The following is a 23,319-nucleotide window of genomic DNA, read 5'->3' as shown; positions in this document are numbered from 1 at the left end:
GCTGGAAAGCAGCTCTGCGGAGAAGGACCTGGGAGTGCTGGTGGACACCAAGTTAAGCATGAGGCAGCAATGTGCCCTTGTGGCCAAGAAGGCCAATGGTATGCTGGGGTGCATCAGGAAGAGTGTTGCCAGCAGGTCGAGGGAGGTGATTCTCCCCCTCTACTCAGCCCTGGTGAGGCCCCATCTGGAGTACTGCGTCCAGTTCTGGGCTCCCCAGTACAAGAGGGATGTGGCACTACTGGAGCAAGTCCAGCTAAGGGCTACAAAGATGATTAGGGGACTGGAACATCTCTCTTATGAGGAAAGACTGAGAGAGCTGGGCCTGTTTAGCTTGGAGAAGAGAAGGCTGAGAGGAGATCTTATCAACGTGTACAAGTATCTGAAGGGAGGGTGTCGAGAGGATGGAGCCAGACTCTTTTCAGTGGTGCCGAGCGACAGGACGCGAGGCAACGGGCACAAACTGAAACACAGACACTTCCATCTTAACATGAGGAAAAACTTTTTCACTGTGAGGGTGACAGAGCACTGGAACAGGTTGCCCAGAGAGGTTGTGGAGTCTCCTTCTCTGGAGATATTCAAAACCCGCCTGGACGCGATCCTGTGCAACGTGCTCTAGGTGACCCTGCTTGAGCAGGGGGGTTGGACTAGATGATCTCCAGAGGTCTCTTTCAACCTCAGCGATTCTGTGATTCTGTGATTCTGTGTCTTTGTTTTGAAGAAAGAAAAAAACATTTTGTTTGAAAAAAAAAAAATCAAATTCTTCAGAAAGACAGACTGCTACATGAAATGAAATGAGAATTGTAGAAATCTCTAAAATTTATTTTGACCTTGGAATTCCTTACTTTATACCACCCACAGAGTTTTAAGATTATTTATTTAGCTATAGACAAGGGATAACAAGACCAGATTCAATTAGGTATTCTTGTAGGGAAGAAGGACAGATTTAGCTATTGAAACTTTGTTACTAAGATCTTGCTATTAATGGATACACTGACTGTTGTGCTGGCAACAAGTCTGAAGAAATCCCCTCCCGACTAAAAAATGAATTTATTAGTCTAAGAAAAAGACATTAAAATGCAAGCTTCAGCAGCAGCAATATAACCAGGCACCCAAAAATTCTGTCTCAAAAAAAAAAAAAAATTATATATACACACACACAATCTCACTTCTAAGATAGGAGCAAAGTAAGTAGATTCATGGATTAGAGGCAGGTATCAGTCTTAAGAAGTAGCCACAGAAAAGCTATACCTTCTGAACTTCTATTTCAACTATTTGCATTACTTTCTTTATGCTACTTGCATTTGTAATTCACATCTTTGGGGAGTACGGGGGGGGTATCTGCTGATAGATAGTCACTCCCTTAGGTAGGCACTTAATTGTTGGCATTTAGCTACCCCTTTCTTCCATCAGATCCCTTTTCTCTATGGCACACACAGGTTCTTTAAGAAGAACTTAAGATCTGCACTCTGTGGGCAAACTATGGTGCAACCTAAAGCATGTTAAATGTGGACAGGAAGAAGATTCACATAAAAAAAAGTACTTGCTTACTGTATTAAACTATCATGTGGTGGTGGAAGGGTGCTTAAGCTCCTTGTCTTTACTTTGAAGATCCTTCAAAGCCTATTTCATCTTTGCTCTGTCGGGCAAATTTCATTTAGCACTGTTTCAGACTGCAAGTGGGAGATGCCTCTGCAGACTATTGCCCAGTAATTACAAATTTCAAACTCTCTGTGCTTTCTCATGGTCAGGAGATGCTTCCCATGAACAACCTTGAAGCTACCTCACCACCATCTTTCAGTTCTTAATTTTTTCTTACTGACATCTAACAGAAAGCTTGACAAGTCATGTTGATGGTGCACTAAGACCATCACCTAAAATGCTAACCAGCACTGACCCAATATTTCCTTGGTCTGTCTGCATCAAGATACTTTCTCATCTTATATTCTGATCGTAAATTATTTTGGGAAGGGCAGTTTTTGTTTTCTGAGTTTACACAGTACCTATCACAATGAGATCTTGGCCTATAATTTTGAGATCCTACGTGCAACATTTATGCAGATGAGATGGTTCAACATGCTGACAGCTGTGGGAGGTTAATCTCAGTGTTCAAGACCAGTCTGACTGCCGGTGTGAGCAGCACTAGTGACAGTAGGAGCAACAGCCCTTGGCTGACCCTGTGCTAGGCTGTGCATAAGCACTTGGGAATATATTTGGCTGTTAGAGAAGGATGCATTGCCCAAACAGTGTATCTCAGGCTCTGATGCAAAAAAGCAACAATTCAGATGGAAAGGTCTCATGGACTGGTTTTGGCCCAGCAGGTCACCACTGGATCATACTAAAGATAACAACAACAGGTGTAGAAGCTTTATTAGACAGGTGAAGAACAAGAGTAAATTTTTCAAAAGTATGTCATAGGGCTCTGCAGCCTTGATCCCATTTTTAAAAACAACTCTGGCACTCTCAGATGAGACTTGGGCTCAGGAAAGTCTAAATCACTCTAAACTGATTCAAGTTCCATAGTCAGCTGGCTGTACCTGCATTTATTATATCATATATATAGCATGAACATAGGTTTCTTAAGACTGCAACAGAGGACCATAGCTCAGGAGGGAAATTAATGATAGCATATAGTCATTAATCAAGAATAAAATCTTCAGATTTTGTATTAAACTCTTCTACCATACTTGCTGTTCCCTACATTCCTGTCACAGACTCTGCCTATGAAGTATTACAGCTTCTAATCCTTAGTCTTCAAAATTCATCTAGATTTCACCATTTTCTCCTCCTGCTTCCTAGCTTGCACCACCTACTCACTCATTATACTTATAGCACATTGTACTTGTGGTGTAAAGCTACAGGTACCACTGGACTTTTGGACCTTCTTTTCTAATACTGTTCAATATATATATTTTTAAATTATCTGGAGAGATCATAACTCACTGAAATACCTGCAGTGTGTCAGACATGCTTATGATAGCCATTACCATCACCATATTTTCTATCAGTGCTGGAGAAGACATTGGTGAAATTCTGCATTCCATAAGGAAAGAAGGGCAGGTATAGTGACCACAGCGTTCCATAAGTTACCTACTAGCACACAATGTTTATACAAACAAGGATTTTCTATTCCAAGTAAAAAGCTGACCTATTCATCCTCAGCTTGTTCCTCAGGGAACAAAACTTCTGTATTTTTATCCAAAAATCAATATGTATATCTCCTATATTATGAAACAGAAAAAAATATATATAGGGATATTTGTATTTACCTTGACTGTTCCGGACTGGAATTATAATCACCACACACACTTGAGGATCCTCCACTTAGACTGGTTACTGGCAAATCTGACAGTTTCAGGGCTTCAGCTTCTGCCTGGATGAAAAATTCTCCTTTTTTTGAATAATTTTGATGAAACTGAAGTTCAGCACAGAAGTCTTCTCTTTTCTGTTCCAGAATACGTATTTCTAATTGGAAATAGAGGTCAACATACTACTTTTTCAATTGGAGAAAGAAGCACAAACTTCAGATTTATTATTCTTAAAACAGCCTCCTATATTCTTATTTATAGCAGAAGGGAGAAAGAACTCATTTCAGATTCACAGCTTCCTCATCCCACTGAGGAGTGACAGCTGTGTTAACTAAAGAGCAGACTTAGGAGTTGCTACTTATTTATTGGATTTTTCTTATGCAAACCTGAAAAAAATCATCCCCATTTCCCAATCCCTCTTCCCCATCAATGACTGGTTAATACAACACTGACCCTTACAGAATATCTACATATCTTTTGTAAAAATTATCTCTACTCTTGTGTGACACAATGAATTTCTGTTGTCATCAAGTGACAGGTTGTGAACCAGACTCTTATTTACACTGAGGTCTTTTTATACTCCTTTTGTTGCCAAAATAGATTTGAAGCAAGCTGTAAGTAGCGACAGCTTTAAGGCCCCATCTTTCACGCCTGGACAGTGTAAGCTACAGGCTCATACAGTTAAAGAACTTGGAGAATGCAAAGCACAAACTGTGTCAAAGGGAAAAATTATCTGATTAAAATGTTGAGTGTGATAGGTGTTCTCCTAAGCTTGGCTACCAGGTATTTTTAGGACATATTTCTGATATGGAATGAAAGATACATTTACATACCATTTGTTATTACTTTATGAAAGAGTATTAATAAGTTTTAACAATAGAACTATATTAAAAAAACAAGGTGGAAGAAGCCTAAAAACCTGCAAATGGAAAAAAGCTCGTATGTTCCTCATTCTTTCATTCAGATTAGTAGACAATCTTAACGCTGGAGTTTTTGCCCCTTTAACAAAGTTAGTATTGCCAAACATTTGGGATAAGCCAAACATTTGGGATAAATTACATTCTATACATTCTTTGATCCAACTTATTACTTCCTCCTCCAAAATAATACAAGAAATTATCTATGCATTTGCAACTGGCTGCGAATATACTGAAAATACACACTAATCAAAATCAATATCATGCTGCATATAAGACAGAAAAGCACATACTCCAAGTGAAAAAAAATTCAAACTGTCTTTAAAATCTATTGCAAATGATAAGATTTTTTCCCTTCTTGAGGAAGGGATAGCAGAGAGAATGGCACACACCTTGTCCCAAGAATACAGAGACGACTTCTTGTTGATTGGCTGGAGCAGGTTTAACAAGTTCCTACACAAAGCTGTTCATTACTTGCCAGAGGAAAATGTATTGTATCTATAGCTCAGAGCTACCAGTCATCTAAGTTCTCCTCGTCTACCTTAGTACAAATCCACTCAGATCAGCTCTCATTACTCCTCTAAACAATAATCACTCATTTTTGTACTAAAGGAACAATCAGTGAACGGTTTATCAGAATCTCTGTTTCTGAACAGTAATAAAAATATGGGGACCATAACTTATTAAAACATTTGTTAGAAGCACAGCTTCCAGTACTGGGATTGAAATGTGTTCCTCAAATCAGACCATTCCACAGCTAATGCAGAAATTGTGCATAGCCACCTGGACTCTTTGAGCAAGTGTATGCTGTGTTCATCAGCTTCTACTCTGCAGGTTTTTGAGCAGAGACTCCTTCAAAGCCCTGTTACATTTACAGGCTGGATTCAACCTCTTGTTCCTCCTTACAAGGGTGTAGCAAGGGTGATCTCTAAAGAAATAGGCATTAAAACATTCACTACTTCTACTCTAAGAACCTAACCCAACTTGGGAGTGGCAATATATACACGGAAAATTCTGAACCTTCTACAGTTAGTGCTATCTGAAAACTAAGCTAGTCTGAATTTTAGTATTTTCAAAGCCTTTTCTAGGGATGCATACACTTCGTTTAGATGTGCTTCCCATTTCATTCATATTATAAAGAACTGTCAACCAAAGACGACATCTTGTCCACTTCTCCCATTTCAGATACACTGATTTGTGTATATAGATTGCTGCAAATTACAGTCTTACACATTGAAGGGAAAGTGCATCACTTCACTCGCCATGCAGCTTTTCTCCCCCTTCTTCTCCAGGGCATCAACAATTTCTATAAGTGATATATATTTGAAGTGCCTCAGGTTAGATGGGTTGCATTCTATGGAGAAATTCAAGAACAACACTATCTGTTGCAACAGCCAGTCTCTGTTATCATGAAACTTTGTTCCTAGTCTAGCACTAGATTTCTATACTCTCCTTAGGCCCACACTATAAGATAGGAGTTGGGGGAAAGGTTTCCTGCCCCAGAACACTAAAAAGATTAGATGACACTAGCTACCACAGTTATACAGGGACAAATCAAAACAAGTGACTATCCCTTCAACTCCAGGGTAATCAACCGCATAGGTTTTCCTCTTCTCACATTTCCTAGTTTTCAAATTTGCTCCTTTTAGTGCCAGGAGTATAAAAAGACTGGGGGAGGGGAGGGTTTCTCCCTCTCACCCCTCCCGCCTTTTTTTTTTTAATGGATTGAGTAAACCTCTCTGCTTAGGGCATGTGCAGGCGAAGTCCTGCCTAAATCCTTAGGCCAGGTTAAGATTTGGAATTTTTATGCCTTCCTTCAATCATAAGTGAAGCTAGTTATAAAACCCTGAATTTAGTATGGGACCAGACCTATGTTGATATTTATTGCTGCTAATGAGGCTTCTTTAAGTAACTAGCATTGACAGGATATTTCTTCATCTACATTCAATTCTCTCAAGCACATAGGTAAGACTGAGCAGCACTGCAGCAAGCCTGTAAGTGGCATTCCTGCAGACATCAGATGAAACACTGAGAATCTGTTCCCCACCTACTGGTTTTTGTAAGATAGAGAAGAAGATGGCAGTCTCCTCAATTCAGAATTGGAAGTACTCTGTCCAATGACATCAAGATTAGAGTTTTTGCTTGTTTAATAGAGCTACAATGCTTTTTTTTTTTTTGCCAGCATATTAAATCTGTCTGTATCCTCACTTGTGTGTGCCTGAAGTAGAATGCTTTGAGGAAGACTTTTTGAACACTGTCAGGTCAATGTGCATAGTGAATTTTTATCATTTCTTTTGAATCATTTTCGTCTCGAAATAGCCCATGACCTACAGCATACCACTGACCTCCCCCCCCATCCCGGCCAAGTAATTCAGGCCCTTGGTGCATGGTAGCTTCTTGTCTTGCTGTTAAGCTAAGTAGCAGTGTTAATCAATACACCTGAGTGCATTTCTTCATGGCTCCTACAAATTGTATTGCGCACTAATTACTAATGCTGCAGAAACACACTGGGGAGCAAGTAGCATTTGCAATAATCAGGCTGCACACGGAGCATCAGAAAAAGGGTACAACAGTCTTGCAAGCATTGGAAAAAACATGCTGTAGTTTTCATTACGTGATATTAACACCACTGATTCTGGTTCTTGAGTATGCTAACACTAACCAACTTATTTTCCACATAAAAATAGAACAAGTTCAGTAGCCCCAGATTAATATTTCACCATAGGGAGAAGCTAAACAGCTGATCTTCTGTTTTATGTATTTATCTTGAATGAATAGCTCATTCACATTGAGGAAAGAAAGGCAAATGTTAGGAAGAAGGAATATAAAGACAGTAGAATTAAGGCTGGGAATTGATTTTGAGGGAAGTAGGGGGAAGCTAATGCTGTAATGGCTTGAAATAGCAAAGGCAGAAGAGAATTTGATTTTGTTAACCTGGCAGTAGTTAAAAATTCAAGTAAATATATGAACTTATTTATGCACAAATTATTCCTTTCCCCTACACTTACATTGTTTTTATCTCCTTCAAACTGTACTCTTCTTCTTTTGTGTTCAAAAGTACCTAACACATTTTTGAGGCAGCCCCTATTTTTCACATCTTCTTTGAGGAGGGAATAGGCACTAACAGCAGGGAAAACAGAGCACTGGAGAATCCTGTACCTACACTGATAATATGAAAAGTAGTATTGAAGATGCAAGTGCACAGCAGATTTAGATTCACCTGGAAGGCTAAGGAGGCAGTAGCTTCCTTTGTGAACCATTCAAGATATTCAGCAGTCCTGTCATCCAGCAGAAGCTGGGCAGATACCTCCTCTCCCCTGTTTTTAGCTATGCAGACTCTAGCTCTGCAGTCTTTCAGCACCCCACCAGCCAAACTGTGCTGATTATCTCAGAAGTTTGCAGGGGATCTCTGAGGAATAACAATAAAGGAAGAAAAATAAACCAAACACCCACACAGCACTGCAAAGTACATGGCTGACTACCAGGTCTGCCTGCAGATAAGAATGGGGGCATTAGAAACTCTTGCCAGTGCTTCAAAACAACTTCAAGCAAAAGCAGTGTAACAGAAGTTACTGCTCATTAACTATAGCCTCTTAGTATCTATTTTAAGCTGCTCTGTAGAAAAGATGAAGCAAAAGTCTGCATGAACATACCTCTAGAGGGGTGGGAATAAGAGGCAGAATAGGAAAACAGCAAAATCAGGAAGGAAAAGAATGAACTATATGCATTCTGGGAGCATGAGCAAAGCTGACTGCAAAGCCAGTGGCTTACCCTTCTTATATGATCACTCTCAGATTAAAAGTGTTTGAAAAAAAATGAAAACCAAAACATGATGCCACATTTAAGGAACTAATTGCAACCTCAATTATTAAAATTCCCCCAAACCCAATGCTTAACAAAATCTAATTGACTGTTAATTATCTATTTTTTCTTCTCAGTTTAAAAAGCAATGTAGCTTCAATCTCAGTGTGGTTTCCTCTGCATTTGTACAAGACAAGAAACTTGAAATTCAAACACAGAGGGAATGTTCATTTTCCAACAAAAACAATCAAAGAAAAGAGCTACCCCAAGACAATCTATTTCCATTGAGATAAAAGCACACACTTATAATTTAAAGATACTTCTTCTTATCCCAAGCTAAAAACCACACATCTATGTGAACTTCCTGCAGTAAACATCGCATGTCAAAGCATCACCTGAGAACTTCATCTTTTTATTTCTGCTACACTAATTGTCTTTATTACTGACTTTTAAGTAATTTAAGTTTTCTATAGTTTATTAATATCTCACATAAATTTCTGAAAAAATAAATTTGGGGGACAGGTGTGTATGATAATGCATGCGCATCTGCGAAAGTTCTAATAAGCTGTTAGGATAAGACAATTGGTGCATTAACAGCAAGCCATCTCCAATAGCTTCATGTGAAAAATGGATTATAGAAATGTCTTAAGTTCATAACACCTAATGCCACTGAACTTGAATTCTATTTTATAGATATAAATAATTAGACAAACAAATATAAATTCTATATTTAAGTCTAATGGAAGACTTGAACCTGATAACCACTAACTTTTCAAGCCATGCAAGTGAAATTAGTACTGCAGCTGAATGAGCTGAAAACGATTACCCAGCATTTTTGTCAAAGACAAACATTCATTCAGCTGTATAACTACTGGAACTTCTACCAAACAGAATATCTGTGAAAGACTAAGATTGCTCAACAGCTCACCCCTTACTGAATGATTAAAAGGCATAACTCCTGAAAAGGAGTGGGAAAGTAAAATTAAAAGATTTTATAGGCATAAATACGCAAAGAAAGAAAATGAGGCTAGAATCTGATCCTATTGCCTGGCATAAGTGGATAGAAGAGAGCTGGTTTGGGATTTATACATTTTTGCTGTGCCTATTATTTCCTTCTTCATGCAACACATGAGTTACCTGCATACCTCAATGACTGTTTTATTATTTTCAGCTTTCTCTACCAGAACTGACGTATACTTTTCTCACTGTTTTACCCTTTTCCACATCTGCAAACAAGCTTTCAAAGTTAGTCCCAAGAAAAGACTCAATACCGAATTTTCAAGGAGAAAGTAATTTCTATTTCTCTCTGGAAAATCAGTTATAACTGCCCCAGTACAAAAAATACAAGGTCAATACATATTTTCTCCAAAGAAGATGCAGCTTTACTCATCTTAGGGCTTACAAAAGATTTACTTAAGTTGACAGTTACTTAGGCCCCTTCAAGGTAGCGTAGTGTAGTGTACTGAGAACTAACAACTAGCAACTAACAACAGACAGTTTTCCCTTCATGACATGCCTTTTCTGATGTTTAAAGCAAATCAGGCAAACTAACATAATTATTCACTAGGGTTCCAAGCTAGATATGACTGAAGCAGTCACAGGAATCTGATAAGAAGAGAAGACTGAGCTCAAAGTAGTCTTGTAATACAAAGCTAATACCTTTTATTTCTCAGTGCTCTGCCTAGCCCAAATCTCACATATACACTGTCAGACCCTTGGCAGTTGCAGTGGGGAAATCACCACATGGATGCATTGCATGGTCAGTGCTCCAAAGATCCACTACTGTCAGCCACGCAGAGAGCAGCATGGCTCAACTGAACAGTCTGACTTAGATGATTCAAGGCAGGGAACAGAGACCATGAGATCATGGCAGTTGGGAGGAATGAGAACTACCAACCTATATTTAAGCAGCTCTACCCAGGAAGGTCCCAGATTTTAAACTGAGGTAGGACATCTGTTCTTATTTCAAGAAACAAATGACAAAGGTCCTCTGAAATAAGCCATGAAAACTACCTTTTCTGGAGAGGTATTAATTATTGACTCTCAGGATATTTTATAATGGATGTATAAGCACTGTGATAATCATTTTAAGGTGGGCAAGACTGAGACACAGTAACAAAATAATCAGATCAAGGAAGTCACGGCAGAAGTAAAACTCCAGAAGGCCAAGGCTCCATTCTATGTTCTCTCTTGCAGACCATGCTGCCTCAGTCATGGCCTTCCTTGCTCCTTTCTTCTGATCAGAGACCTGACTGGTATTTTCTCTTCTGTCAGAGTTGCTTTAAGCAGCTTAAATACTATGAGATGCAACTCTATTTCAAAAGGCCTCCAAGGAAAAATAACCATTTTTAGCTCTTTTTAGCTATCATTTTTGGAATGATAAAGTAATGTTCATACATTCAAAGGATAAACAGGAATTTCAAATAATTAGATTGGTATCCTTCCAAACTCCATTATGTTCATAATTTTCATTCACATGACAGACTGTAGTATTCCTACATTAAAAGACAAACATGCAGATTGCAGTATTTACAAACTTGTAATTTCAACCGTATGCAGAATAGTGAAAACACTTAAGTTGACTATAGTTCTAACAGAGAAACTTTTGAACAATAAAAATTGTTTTAGAAGTCAGTCAGCTTAACAGAACACAACTCAAATGCTTAGACCTGTCTTGAGTTAACCATTTAAGTCCAAAATCACGATTAAACAGAACAATGTCTTCTTACTGAAACTTTAATGAGAAAGTTCTCTGTGAATGAAGTAAAATGATGTAAGTTATATTTTGAAATAATGTCTTAGCTTGCTCTATATCCCAAAGGAAAAAAAAAAAAAAAAGAGAGTGAACCTTGAAAATATTTTTTTGTCTGCTAAAATACTGACAAAACTCAGAAGTTTAATGGTTCATTTTTAATTCCTTGAAGGAATCTAAAGAGAACACTGAATTCATTCTGTGTTAGCAATTTAAGCAGGGGGATATCTGCATTACTTTGAATGGTTCTTTATCCACCTGTACTTGCTTGGAACCCTGGCAACACCCTTCATAAAGAAATAAATTGAGAGAGAGATTAAGAACACTTAGAGTTATTCTGGCAGAAAGGCAATTTTTACAATTCTCCAAGGATTCCGGTTATTTTAGCAATGATGTTTCCCTTGTCCCTCTCACTTTCAGTCTTTTGCCATTTTATTTTGCACGCAAACAGCAAAAATGTATAACTAGTGAATATTTAAAATATAAATGCTTCCAAGACTTTAAAATACAAGGTCAATCATTATTTTGGTATTCACTGCAGTTAATCATGATGCATTTATTAATGTGAAATTTCACACATTTGCTTTGGCTTTCTACTTTCTGTTTGTGATTCATTAACATATTGTTATTTTAAAATATTAGTCTCTGTGAAGAAACCAGATTTTCACTGGCTTGGTCTCACACTTGAAAAAACATTTTTAGATTCTGAACACATCAAAATAGCAGAATTTCTAGTCAGATACTAAGTGGGATTCACTGAAACACAATGTTAGTTCTAATGGATGGATGATTGTGTTTGGTCTTTTGAAACTTTGAAGTATAGGTAAGTCTTGATCACACAAATTAATAAATCCTAAAGCTGGATTTAACAATAACCATTACACCCAAATTCTGCAGCTTAGCCCAGCCAATTTTTCAAAAGGTCAGGTTGTGAACTGGAGAAGATCAGGGAGGTCCACCGCATAGCTTTGTTGCCAGGCATCTCTCGCCTGGATTGTTGCAGGCATTTATTAGTATTCGTCAGCAGACTCAACAAAGCAAACAAGAAATTCAAGCACTAATAATAAAATGAAATGCTGCTATATAACCCTTTGTCATTCAGCAAATATGGGACTTTTTAGCTACATTGTTCCTAAACCTGGGTTACTACTTTAATTTTTCTCCACAGTGCTGACTGAATGAGTATGCATGTGTGTTAAATGCAGAGCTCCCTTAACAACTGCAGGACTGCCATTTAATCTGTTGGTAGATGGACCATTTCCTGTGGGAACTCTAGCTATGATTTCCAGATCCACCAAATAAATCTCAGATTAAGATTCCAAATGAAACCTGCCTTTGGCAGATAAAAAATGTCAAGATGGATATAAACAGTAAAATTATAAATTATCTAGGTGTTGCACGATGACTTGATGTGCGTTTTTTGTTTACACTTTCTCTGATATCACAACTATACAAGGCATTCATCAAATGTCACACTTTCATAATATTGGAGGCATCATTAAAACTGTTTGGCTAAGGACCTTGAAGTGTTTAAGCAGTAGCTCAAAAGTATATTTGTGCAAAGTAGAAGAATAAATTTACATATCAGCAGCAGCTCATAAGGGATGGGTAAATATTCTGTTTATCTCTCACTGTAATTCAGGTTAGTTTAAATACAGGGTTTCAGGATATCATTACAGCCTATATGGAGTTATTACATAATTTCCAAACATAGTGTCTGCTAGAGTTTTATTAAGCATGCTGTGTTTATGTTTTCTAAAAGAACTAAAAACAAAGTAAACTCTCCCATCCCATTTTTCTTTTGCTATTGTAATACCAGACAACTGCTTTTCACATATAATGCCTTCCATTATCTAAAACTTAATTATCCAGAACTCCCTTTTATCCAGGCAGGGTCATGTTTCCTGACGCCCATTAACTATAGTGAGGATTCTCTTAGCCAAATGTACTCAACCTCCCTTACCACATACAAATAATTAAAAGTGGCTGAATTTAGACTTCCAAATAAAATCTCAGAAAGCTACAGCTTTATAATATTTTTCTTAATACACTTTTAAGTGTCCAACATAAAAGGTCACTCTGCATAAAATGCCAGTTTAAAACAAAAGACAAACCCCTTTCCCCCCAAAAAAAACCCCCCAGCATACATGATCTAAAGACACACATGAACTCTCTGACGAGAATCTATAATGTATTCCCTGGAGAACCAGGGTTGCTTTTTTAATAAAACTTTGTGACATCTTTGCTCATCTTACCTGTGCTAATGCAGGACTATTCTGAACTTCAGCTTCATTCTAGTTACTAAAATACAAGCAAGGAGAGTTTCTAAAGAAAACAAAACAAAACAAAAACAAAAACCCCAAATTCTTGTACTTATGCTAGATCTTCCAAAGCTCCTTCAAAGCACTACATAAAAATTGCTGCGGTAATAAATGCCGCTTCTCCAAGAAGCACATTTCAAGGCTTTCTGAAGTTAGCTTCGCTCAAATTTTAAACACTAATGTCATTTGAAGTGCAATACTTTAAGGCGTGCATTCTCCTCATCCTTACCGCTTGCAGTACTTGGTGCAGATAAGGCACTACACATTTTCAGTGTATTGTAACGGCTCTAACAAAATCATTCTCATAATGCCCCAGTAAGTCAGGTAGCTACTGGAGACTAAATTGTCCTTCTGATGAGGACCCTTACTCCATGCAGCTTGCCTGTAAATACATTGTATTTAACCATTTGAAACATATGAAGGAAGGGGATGAAAGAGGGGGGCATGAAAATTTATATACATGGAAGGGTATTTGTATTTGGAGGGAAGACCAGCATTTGAGGATTATTCAGTTATTGTTATCTCCTCCTTTCCTCCAAAGTCAGGGCACACTATTTCCTCTTTCTCCAAGCAAGATTTTTTCTTCATCTTTCGTACTTATCATTGGTGGCAGTTACAACCCCATCTTCCTGCGTCGTTTCATCCAAACAAGGTCATCCTCTCCACTTCTCTTCTGCTTCATACACTGCGCAGAGAAACCTGCAACTACACATCTCCCTTTGAAAGGGGATCTGTGGCCGCTAGCACACAGTGAGCAAGTCTGATCCTGAAAGCACAGCACACATGGAAGACACCACTCAGTTGAGCCACGTGTGTGAACAGGACTCTGCCTCTGCATGTATGATACACATTCCCTTGCATATACCCCTGAGAAATACCCAGGTCTTCTTTCTTTCCCAGGTAAACAGCTTTCCTTATTGCTAAAAGAGGGAAGGAGAAGAGGAACATGCTCATAATATCTTCTGTTGAGGCATGTAAAAGACAAAACAGGCTCCAATATGACAAATATAGTTTATTCTGCCTCTACTGCAGCCTTGGAAGAAGGGCTTCAGATTTACTTTACCCAGTGTCTACAGATGTAACGGATGTGTTCTGAAGATGAAGCAGCATCTCTACAACTAGTAGCTTTTCGACTACTAGCACATCAGATGAAAGTGGGAAACATCCTTACCATATTACTCTCAAAGCTCTCTTTACCCCCTTCAGATTTTTAGCTTGCTATGTGATTATTGTGTGAAAGTCACACAATAGTAATTCCAGCCAACAAGCCCTTGTAATTACAGAAGTTTTTACCTTTACAAAACCAAACCCATAAAAATAGCATGTTAAAATCATTACAAAACTTGAAAAACTAATTTCTCCTAATAAGATAGTCCACAAATAGATGGTGAGGGAGAAGGGTTTCATTTCCTGAAAGTTAGCAAAGGAAAAAAAAAAGTGTAAATAAATGTACAAAATATTTCTAACAAGATTATAGTCCCTGAAATAACACACCACACAGCAAAAGAACTCGAGTATTTTTGTAAACAATACACTGACATATATATCATAATCAAGATGACAAAAGAAAAGCTATGGCCAGATTCTTAACAGTAAGCACCATGCATTCATGCAAGACAATGGCAGAAACACACAATGCAATGAGGATGATTTCCCATACATAAGCTTAATACATGCACATCCATCTGAGCAGCTACATACACATAACTTGTTAATTAGGTCTGCATTTCTGTTTTCCTCCTCTATTTTTCCTGAATGGAACAGAACTAGAAAACAACAGCCTAGCACCAGCTAAAACACTTTTCAAATTTCCCTGCGCAAGCTGGTTCTGCAGTTCATTTCCAATCTACACTATCACATCTCTCTTAAAATAGTCTCTTCTGCACCACAGTTTCCAGGTGTGTAATTTTAAAGTATTTTTATGAGCCAGAAAAATATTTTTCCAAAGGATAGCATAAGTTATAGTGAAAGTGAATACACTGATCATAACTAAGAGTTGACATCAAATTCTCACAGGTGAAACTGGTTCTTTGACATATTCTTTAATATCTGCTTTAAGCAGTGATTTAGAAATATAAATATATACTTATATACATATTATCTACACACACACACATATATATATCTATTGTTGAAAAATAACAACAATTTTTTAAAGGAAGCAAGCCAATTTGTCCTTAAAAAAATTAATCTATTGCCTCATTTTAGAAAATTCAAAATAATAATTATACAATGCTTTTCATTTGAGTCGGCAAAATTGTAAGTTTTTTGTCATACCAGACCAAACAATATTTGATGTGGTACAACTTCATCTATGATTTTTAAACACAGGGCAGAAGTCTAACACAGGAAAAAAACATTACAATAGTGAAAAGACAACATACTACAAAACAATTATACCTGCACCCATTCAAACACAGTACATGATACTAGTCAAATGAGACACAAATTTACCTCCAGTATTTGCACACTTACAACTTTCCTATCCTGCTAACTCTTTTTCAAAATTGACGTATCAAGTCCTGTATGAATACGCAAATATGTAAAGCACCCAGTACGGATTCAAGTTTCCTCGTATGTTTTCACAGTATTAGCATTTGTGCAGTTTTTCCCATGCATTTAAACCCTGGAAAGGTAACAGCTCTTCACCCAGGTGCATAGTGTGTCCCATAGTGTGTCCCCCAAAACATAAAAGTTGTGCACATGTTTGCCAGTATAAGTTTATTTTTATAATGGACTTTAGTCCTAGGCTTTCTAGCTTGGAGCCTGAACATTTTTTAGTCCTAGGCTTTCTAGCTTGGAGCCTGAACATTTCATTTGGAAATTACAGTCTTCACTGGCATGCTGCCAATGCTCCAGATCCTTTCTCTCAAGTATTCTTAGAGATGAGAAAAAGCACTACCCTCCTATTAAAAACTAGGTCCTGTGGAGATAAACAGTACATTTAAATTAGGTACAAAACCAAAATAATAATCCTTGCACACAGGCTGTTCCTTAACTTTTCCTAATATGTGAGAACAGAGACAGTAACATGACTTCAAACCACAAAAGCATATTTATAATCCAAAGAATCTGGAAAGTTAAAAAAATAAATAAAAATAAATAAAACAAACTCATCTATCAAACACTTCAGATGCACTGTTCTTAAACACTGCCTTTCTTTCAAGTATTTTATTTTATACTATTTATTAACAGGTTACCTATTATACCACATAACTGCCATAAACCTGCCACTTCTCTGTATATTGCACTCACTTTTGCTGTTTTTTTTTTAATTCTCATTGTTTGACTGAATTTTCATCTAGTCAACTGAATTTAATTTCAGATATGCTTAAGCGTATTTACTCATTTTTTGACAAATAATTTAATCTCTAGCCTTTTAGTATAAAACAAATTCTGAATTAAACATTATGGATTTTTCTAAAGAAAACAAAAAAAAAACCCCAAACCTTTTAAACTTCCAAGTTACAAGCAGGGAATAACTAGAAATGGTACACTGCCAGTCGCAGAAAGGAAAGACACCCTGAATGACAATGAAAGCTAAAGAGAAAACATTTTAAGTTTAGACACTTAAACAGAATGTTAAAAGTTTATTGGTTTAGTAGTTTAATGAGAAAATGAGCATGAGATGTCTACTAAGAGTACATAATGAACATTTTCTTATCACAAAGATGTCAGCTAGATAAATTACAGCAACATAAAACAACTATATTGCTAATGTCCAAATAAAACTTCAGAAAAATGCTGTTTCCTCATTCAAACCAACATGGTGACATGAAGTTTACATATTCCATAACCCACCCCACCTTTTAAAACTCCCCTAACAGTAAAAACATAATTATTAATGACAAAAATTAATTATTAATTACAAAAAAGATATAAGGATACCAATTTTTCTTTCAAGTTTTTTGTATGCCAACCTTATTAGATTCACAAATACAGGAACATTAGCTTGGAAGACACAGCATTCTAAACAACACAAAATATAAACTTAACGCGTCAGAAAAAAATGCACATGAAACTGGGTAACTAGCCAGTTTTTAAAGTGGGTGTGAACTGTAGAAGAATAAAATTTCTTGCAATTGGTCATGAATTATTTGACAGAGAATCAGTTCAAGGTATTCACTGTTAGCCTACTTTGGAAAAATTAACCTTTTGAACCATTCTTAGGGTATGCTGACCCCTAAAGGTCTAAAAATACTAAATCGAATTAGCAATAACATATTTAAAATAGAGTATAAGTTGTCAGAATACAATTTTCTGCTAAGTTACTACACTGTGAATACTTTTGTTTTCAGTGTATCTGATTCAAAAACATTTTTAAATTTTCTCAGTAAAAACTCAAAATTGAATGAATTAAAAGGGGTCTTCAACTAATATGTTATACAGGATAATATAGGCAGGATTTCCTTTACATTAATAAGAAATGTATCATCTTCTCCAAGATGGAGTATTTTTCTTTTCTTTTAAACATCAGACTCTTTTCACGACAAACTTTACGTTTATTATCTTTTGAGAAAGTACACATAGGATAAAACTCCAGAAAAAGAATTCACAAGATGCTATGAGGATCGGATGAAGCAGGCATCTTTGAGGTTGACACACACATTCAATTTTTTTTTGACCTACAGGGAGCCATTTGCCAACAAAATCCACCCTTTTATGATGTACTGAAGGTCTCCCTCCTGTGTCAGTGCCTTTTTACAATCCTACAAGTCATTTAGTCACAGGCCACTTTTCTAGCACTTGCTTAAAGCCAATCAGTCACGTAAAGTGCTAACTTTTGTAAGCTTCTGCTGTGAAACATAAATGATCATATCTGAGAGCAACATTTGGGTCATCCAAATACAAGAAGATCCTTCCATCCTGATGAAGAGATTACAACTCCATGAACCATTCAAAGGGCAAAAACCCCTCAGTCCAAGTTAACCAAGGCCCTCTCTACCGCAAAGTCTAACCTCACTCTCTATGTATGGTTGAGGTAATGATATGAAACTAGTTCATATTAGTAGATGAGTTACTTGATCATACTTTAGCCAGGCACGAATAGCTAAAAAAGTCACTTTAAAACAGACTTCAGGTTTGTTGTTAACTATTAAATAAAAAGTTGGAAAGTAAACCACAATATATAGGCTAAAAATGCAACTAAGACTCTTCAGAATTACAACAAAGTTTCAACAGCCAACAAACACAATGAGAGCTAATGATTTACATTCCTTACTTTGCCCCCTAGTACATAGGAGTGTAGAAGAAATCATATTTGTAGCTGCTCTCCTGTTACCAAAAAGAAAAAACAAAACAAAAAACAAAAAACAAAACCTCAAAACAAAAAAACCCCAACCAACCACTACCCCTTAAGTTGATTATATATCGGCAAGAACAAACATATTCCAGTCACTGCCTAGCACTGGTACAACACCTGAGGTTCCCTATTAATATCTTAAAAGTCTTTACCTTTTGACCAGTCCTCCATTTGCTCTTCTGAACTTGTTTGATCTGGCACTGACTCCAGTTTTTGCTCCAAGATTTCAGAGCTAAAATAAAGCAAACTCTACATAAACAAACTCAAAACAATATATTATAACACACCTATACTATGCCTTTATTTGACAGAGAATTTATAAGACAAATGATTTAAAAATATTTATAGTAGGACAATAAAGTCTGTGTACTCTAACAATCAGTGCTAAATTATATTTCTCAGTAAAAGATTTTCTCTTCACACATCTAGTTTATATAATGGTTTTGTTCAGCTTTCAGTTGCAGGCAATGCCGTTGTTGAAAAATTTATTAGTTTGTCTTCTTGTTCTAGAGCCTGATCTTGCAAGTACAATGCTACTGAGCACAGCACAAGCCACAGTTAGTAGCCCCACTGGAGGCAATGAGACTGCTCACCTTGCTAATTATTATAGATGGCAGTATATGCTTCACTTCTTTAAAACATCCTTTCCTCTGCCTGAACTTCATGGATAAAATACTGGTAAAGTGGCCTATAACCATTTCAACTCTGAACTTGCAGATACTTGATTAGTTTTCTGAATTTGCATGTATTTGATTGTTTTTCTTAAATAACCCATCCAAATAGTTGCATAAACATTGTTTCATAAAAAGCAGTTAATTACACTGCTGAAATATTTCATAAAACTAAAATTCACCAAGAGACAACCCTCTGCACTAACAAATAGATCTACAGTAAAATATTAGGCTTACCATATAACATTTTGAATGTTAAAAACATATCCTCTCTGATAGGTTAAAAACTCAATTACATTAAATCTGTCAAGGGAATTTAAAGAAATTAGTGCTTTTACTAATACAGTAAGTTTATCATGAATTTTATTATTTACCCAAGCATCTCCAAGCATCTTCTTTAAAATGTTTTATACAAGAACAATTTTTCATCTTTGATCAAAGTGTGTTTATTTTTTTAATATTTCCCAGCATATTTCTTCTATATTTATTAAAAAAAAATTACAACACATGGCTTGAAGAGACACTGGCTGAGCCACAAAAATATCCAGAGTGTTGTCATTGTGATGGTAAATGTGAGACTTAAAATGCAAGTGCATTAAACGAGGACGTACATTTTAACTAATAAGGCAGCAGAGGAAACAATTAGTCTTTCCTATGTGACTCCCAAAGCTGTATACATTTTCACTTTTAACTTTGAGATTATAAAAATGTAAACACTTAAGATTTAAGACTAGCATTTATATTAAGCATTCAAGAAATACATATCCAAGCTCATATTTGTGGTTAACTGTAAGTATGCACGATAAAAACAAAGTGTTGATTTGATTAGCTTAGTTCTTAATAAAAAAAACTTCACCTCATATCGCAGAACACTGAGTTCCTTACGAAAGTCCTCAAATAAAGCTGTATGCTTCTTCTTTTTCAATTCTGTGCAACTGTGTTGATTTGGAGTTGGCAATCTTTTCCTAAGTTCCTCATTTACTTTTGGATTAGCTGAAAATATAGAAGGTTATTAATATCAAGAAATAGGTTTCTGTCAATGAAGCCATTTCCCTACATATTGCACAAAAAGGTTCATAATAATTGCAGTATTTTAATAAGATATTCATATAGCAAGACATGAAGAAAATACGGTATTTAATAACCTCTGGAGTATTTTAAAACATGTCTTAGGGCCTTAATGTGCCTAGTAATGTACTATTTAAAACCATAATTTTATCCCTCCACAATATACAGTCATTCTTCCTCGCCATTTACCCAGCTAATGAATGCCAGCAATTAGTAAAATGTAATCCCATTGCACAATCATTTTAATGCTTTTAGCACTCAGGAAAGTAAACACCAAATTAATACTGCTCAAGCCATATCAGATCCTAGTTGGAAGCAAGCAATTATAGTTCAGCTCCTCAGGTGTAATTAAATGATTGGAATGATTTAGTTCCATAAATGCAAGTTAATTCATAAGCAAGCAACAAATATACTGGGAGTAATTACAAGAAACATTGACAGTCTAAGCAGGGCTTGTTCTTTTATGTACCTGATGTAGGAAAATGCTGCCCTCTCCTGGAAATAATACAGTATATCAAGTGAGTAATAAACAGAATTGGAGACTTTGCTGTCTTCATAGGTGAAAGATGTTCTGTTAATTAATAGGAACTGTTCTGTTTTACACATACAGAAAATAAAAGTATTGTTGAGAACAGATTAGGCAGCCTATTAATCGAAGTCAAACAGAAAGACCTTTTGAGACTTCCTAAGTTTTTCAGTGTGCTTTCGCTATTATTAGAAATAAAATGTTAGTAAATAGAGTAACAAAATATTCCATGCGCTAAGTAGCTAGGTTATTCTGAATACAAACACAAATACTGCAATTGACATCTAACTTATGTCCAATATTTACAAATCAGTCTAGATGTATCTCTTTCTTTTACCATAGGTACTTTAAGGTATTTTTTGAACCAAAACTAATTGGAACATTATTCAGTGTTAAAACAAAAACAAAAAACAAACACTTTGCCAAATCAACAACAATCAGAAGTTGTCGATGGTCATGAAGGTTTTCCTAGGAGGAATCCTCAGAAAAAATGAAATACAATGATTTTTAAAGCTTTTATTTGCTCTCATTTGAATATAATCTGTTATACAGCAGTCATTATTGAAACACATTTGCAAATTAAACAGTCTTCTGGTCAACATAATATTGAAGATAAAAATCAAAATAAACTCAATCTGGAAATAGAGTATATTGGTGGACCAGGACAAAAAATGAAAATACAGAATGAAATTGTGACCCACAATCCAGAGTTAATTTTAAAAAACAGTTTTCTTATTCACTATCCATTTATTCAACCTGTGGCTGTGTTAAAGACTAGCATTTGTACATCAAGCAAAGAAAGCTAGAAACCGTTTTTATCTTTTGAATAACATATGCAACAGTCATGTAAAAATTACACTACAAATTTAAGTACAAAACCACTTATGTACATGAGTATAAATTAAGCAATACCTTCCCGCTATTAATGGGAAATCACAGGTCTACCTATTTTTCCCTCAGAAAAAAATACAGAAAGAACAAATGCTTCCCAATGAAGCTTATAACAATGTATGTAAAGACAAAAAAAGTCAGTATATGCATATTTTCCATGCACAAATGATTTACTGTAAAGAAAGCTAGATTCAAAAGCATGTGATTACCATTGTTAAATCACGGAATTGTTCTTTACCAATAGCACTTTGTCAAAGTATTTCTTTGCTCCAGATCTTAATATACTTCAAAACAAACCAAAGCTGTACATAGGTATCTTTACTGTTACTTTACCTACCGTGGAAATGAAATAGATTTTAAGAAGTCACGTTATTAAAAGTTTAAAATGTACAGCACATTTGCTTTGCCCTTTGATGTCACAGTCCTATTTTCCTATTCAAATCTTGTACACTGTAAGTTAATTGCTTTTGGAAACTACTTATTATTCATGTAAAAATTAATGTGCCAATGTGTTTAAATCCTTTTAAATGACCATTCATGCATCTTTCTTCTTTAAGTACCAATGAAATCTGTCAAAGATATCAATGCAAGATGGTCTTAGAGAAAGTTCTAATAAAGATTTTTTCTGCTAACATAAGATTTTCATTTTCGTCAACTTTACTTAAATTCCATTAATTTTTTAAGCTGCTTTTAATAAATTCACAAGTAAAAAAATTTTAGGCCCCTATAGTCTGTCATTTGTGTTCCAGCTGACTTTATGAATATTAATAACAGTGTTATCCTGATTAAATAGGCTTCATATGAAATCCCTGTGAATCCTATAGCTCAGACATCTCATTTTTCCAACTCTTTATGAATTTGGATTCAGACATTAAACTGGAAAAAAAAATCTTAAAAAACAGATTTAATGGTACATTTGTGTATCCTTAAGCAAAAAATTAGATGTTCTAATGATTCAAATAATTAAAATAGACAGGTCCACATAGATTTCAGGCTTTCTGTAAACATGCAACATATTTTAACTCTAATGAAAACTTCCAACACGTCTCAGAACAAAGGATTAAGAATGTATTATAAAATAATAATATCTGTCCTCATCCTCACCTTAAACAACAGACAATATGATCTGAACTCTTTATATATGGAGTGCTGACTTGCAGAAGTATATCCCAAAGAGAAAGAAATTTGTGGATGTTTAATTACATAAGCATACATATGAAATACATGAACATTTCAGTTTAGCATGGATGCCCTATCAAAAAATAGTATTAACTGTTAATTGGTTTATACTTCAGCAAAACAACCTCACTTTTCCTAAAGAATGTCATGTCAAAGCACACAAGAAGTTTTAACATTATCCAACCAGACTCATGCAATCACATTTTTAAACTTACTTCTTTTATGCCTAAACTAACTTTTTTTTATGCTTATAGATTGGAGTTATTTACATCCATGACAGATAACAATGGAAAACTGGAGGCAAAGCTCACTGTACTGCCTTCATTTTCTTCATATAGTGTCAAGTAAAATCATTACTTCCCTCATTTATTTAGGGATGTATTCTGAAACAATACGCTTTCAAAATATTTTGCCTTCTGGTATTTTGAAATCTGAATTGATTATAGGAGAAGAAAAAACAACTAAAAGTAATGACTTGTTTAGAAGGAGGTCACTGCAAGACCAGTTCAAATTACTTATCACTGCAAACGCTTAATCCACTCATTAGGAATTTAGTCAAAAGAAGAGGTATATAAAAATAGCATAA

At 35.8% G+C, this 23,319-nt stretch overlaps 1 protein-coding gene across 9 annotated transcripts in view; it reads right to left on the bottom strand.

The window, feature by feature from the left end:
• Positions 1–23,319, bottom strand: part of MIPOL1 (mirror-image polydactyly 1) — a 210,971-nt gene that overhangs the window by 153,184 nt on the left and 34,468 nt on the right. For all 9 annotated transcript variants that reach the window (XR_010884185.1, XR_010884184.1, XM_067296750.1 and 6 more), the window contains exons 2-4: positions 19,926–20,062; positions 18,551–18,630; positions 3,267–3,462 (exon numbers count right to left, since the gene is read on the bottom strand). Coding sequence is in view for 7 of the 9 variants with exons in the window: in XM_067296750.1 (XP_067152851.1) it covers positions 3,267–3,462; positions 18,551–18,630; positions 19,926–19,930 (281 nt within the window). In the remaining 2 variants the exon portion in view is untranslated. The remainder of the gene's footprint in view (positions 1–3,266; positions 3,463–18,550; positions 18,631–19,925; positions 20,063–23,319) is intronic.

This window comes from Apteryx mantelli, chromosome 4 (genome assembly GCF_036417845.1).
Source record: "Apteryx mantelli isolate bAptMan1 chromosome 4, bAptMan1.hap1, whole genome shotgun sequence".
Lineage (NCBI taxonomy): Eukaryota > Metazoa > Chordata > Aves > Apterygiformes > Apterygidae > Apteryx > Apteryx mantelli.
This window is presented reverse-complemented; position numbering and strand designations above follow the sequence as displayed.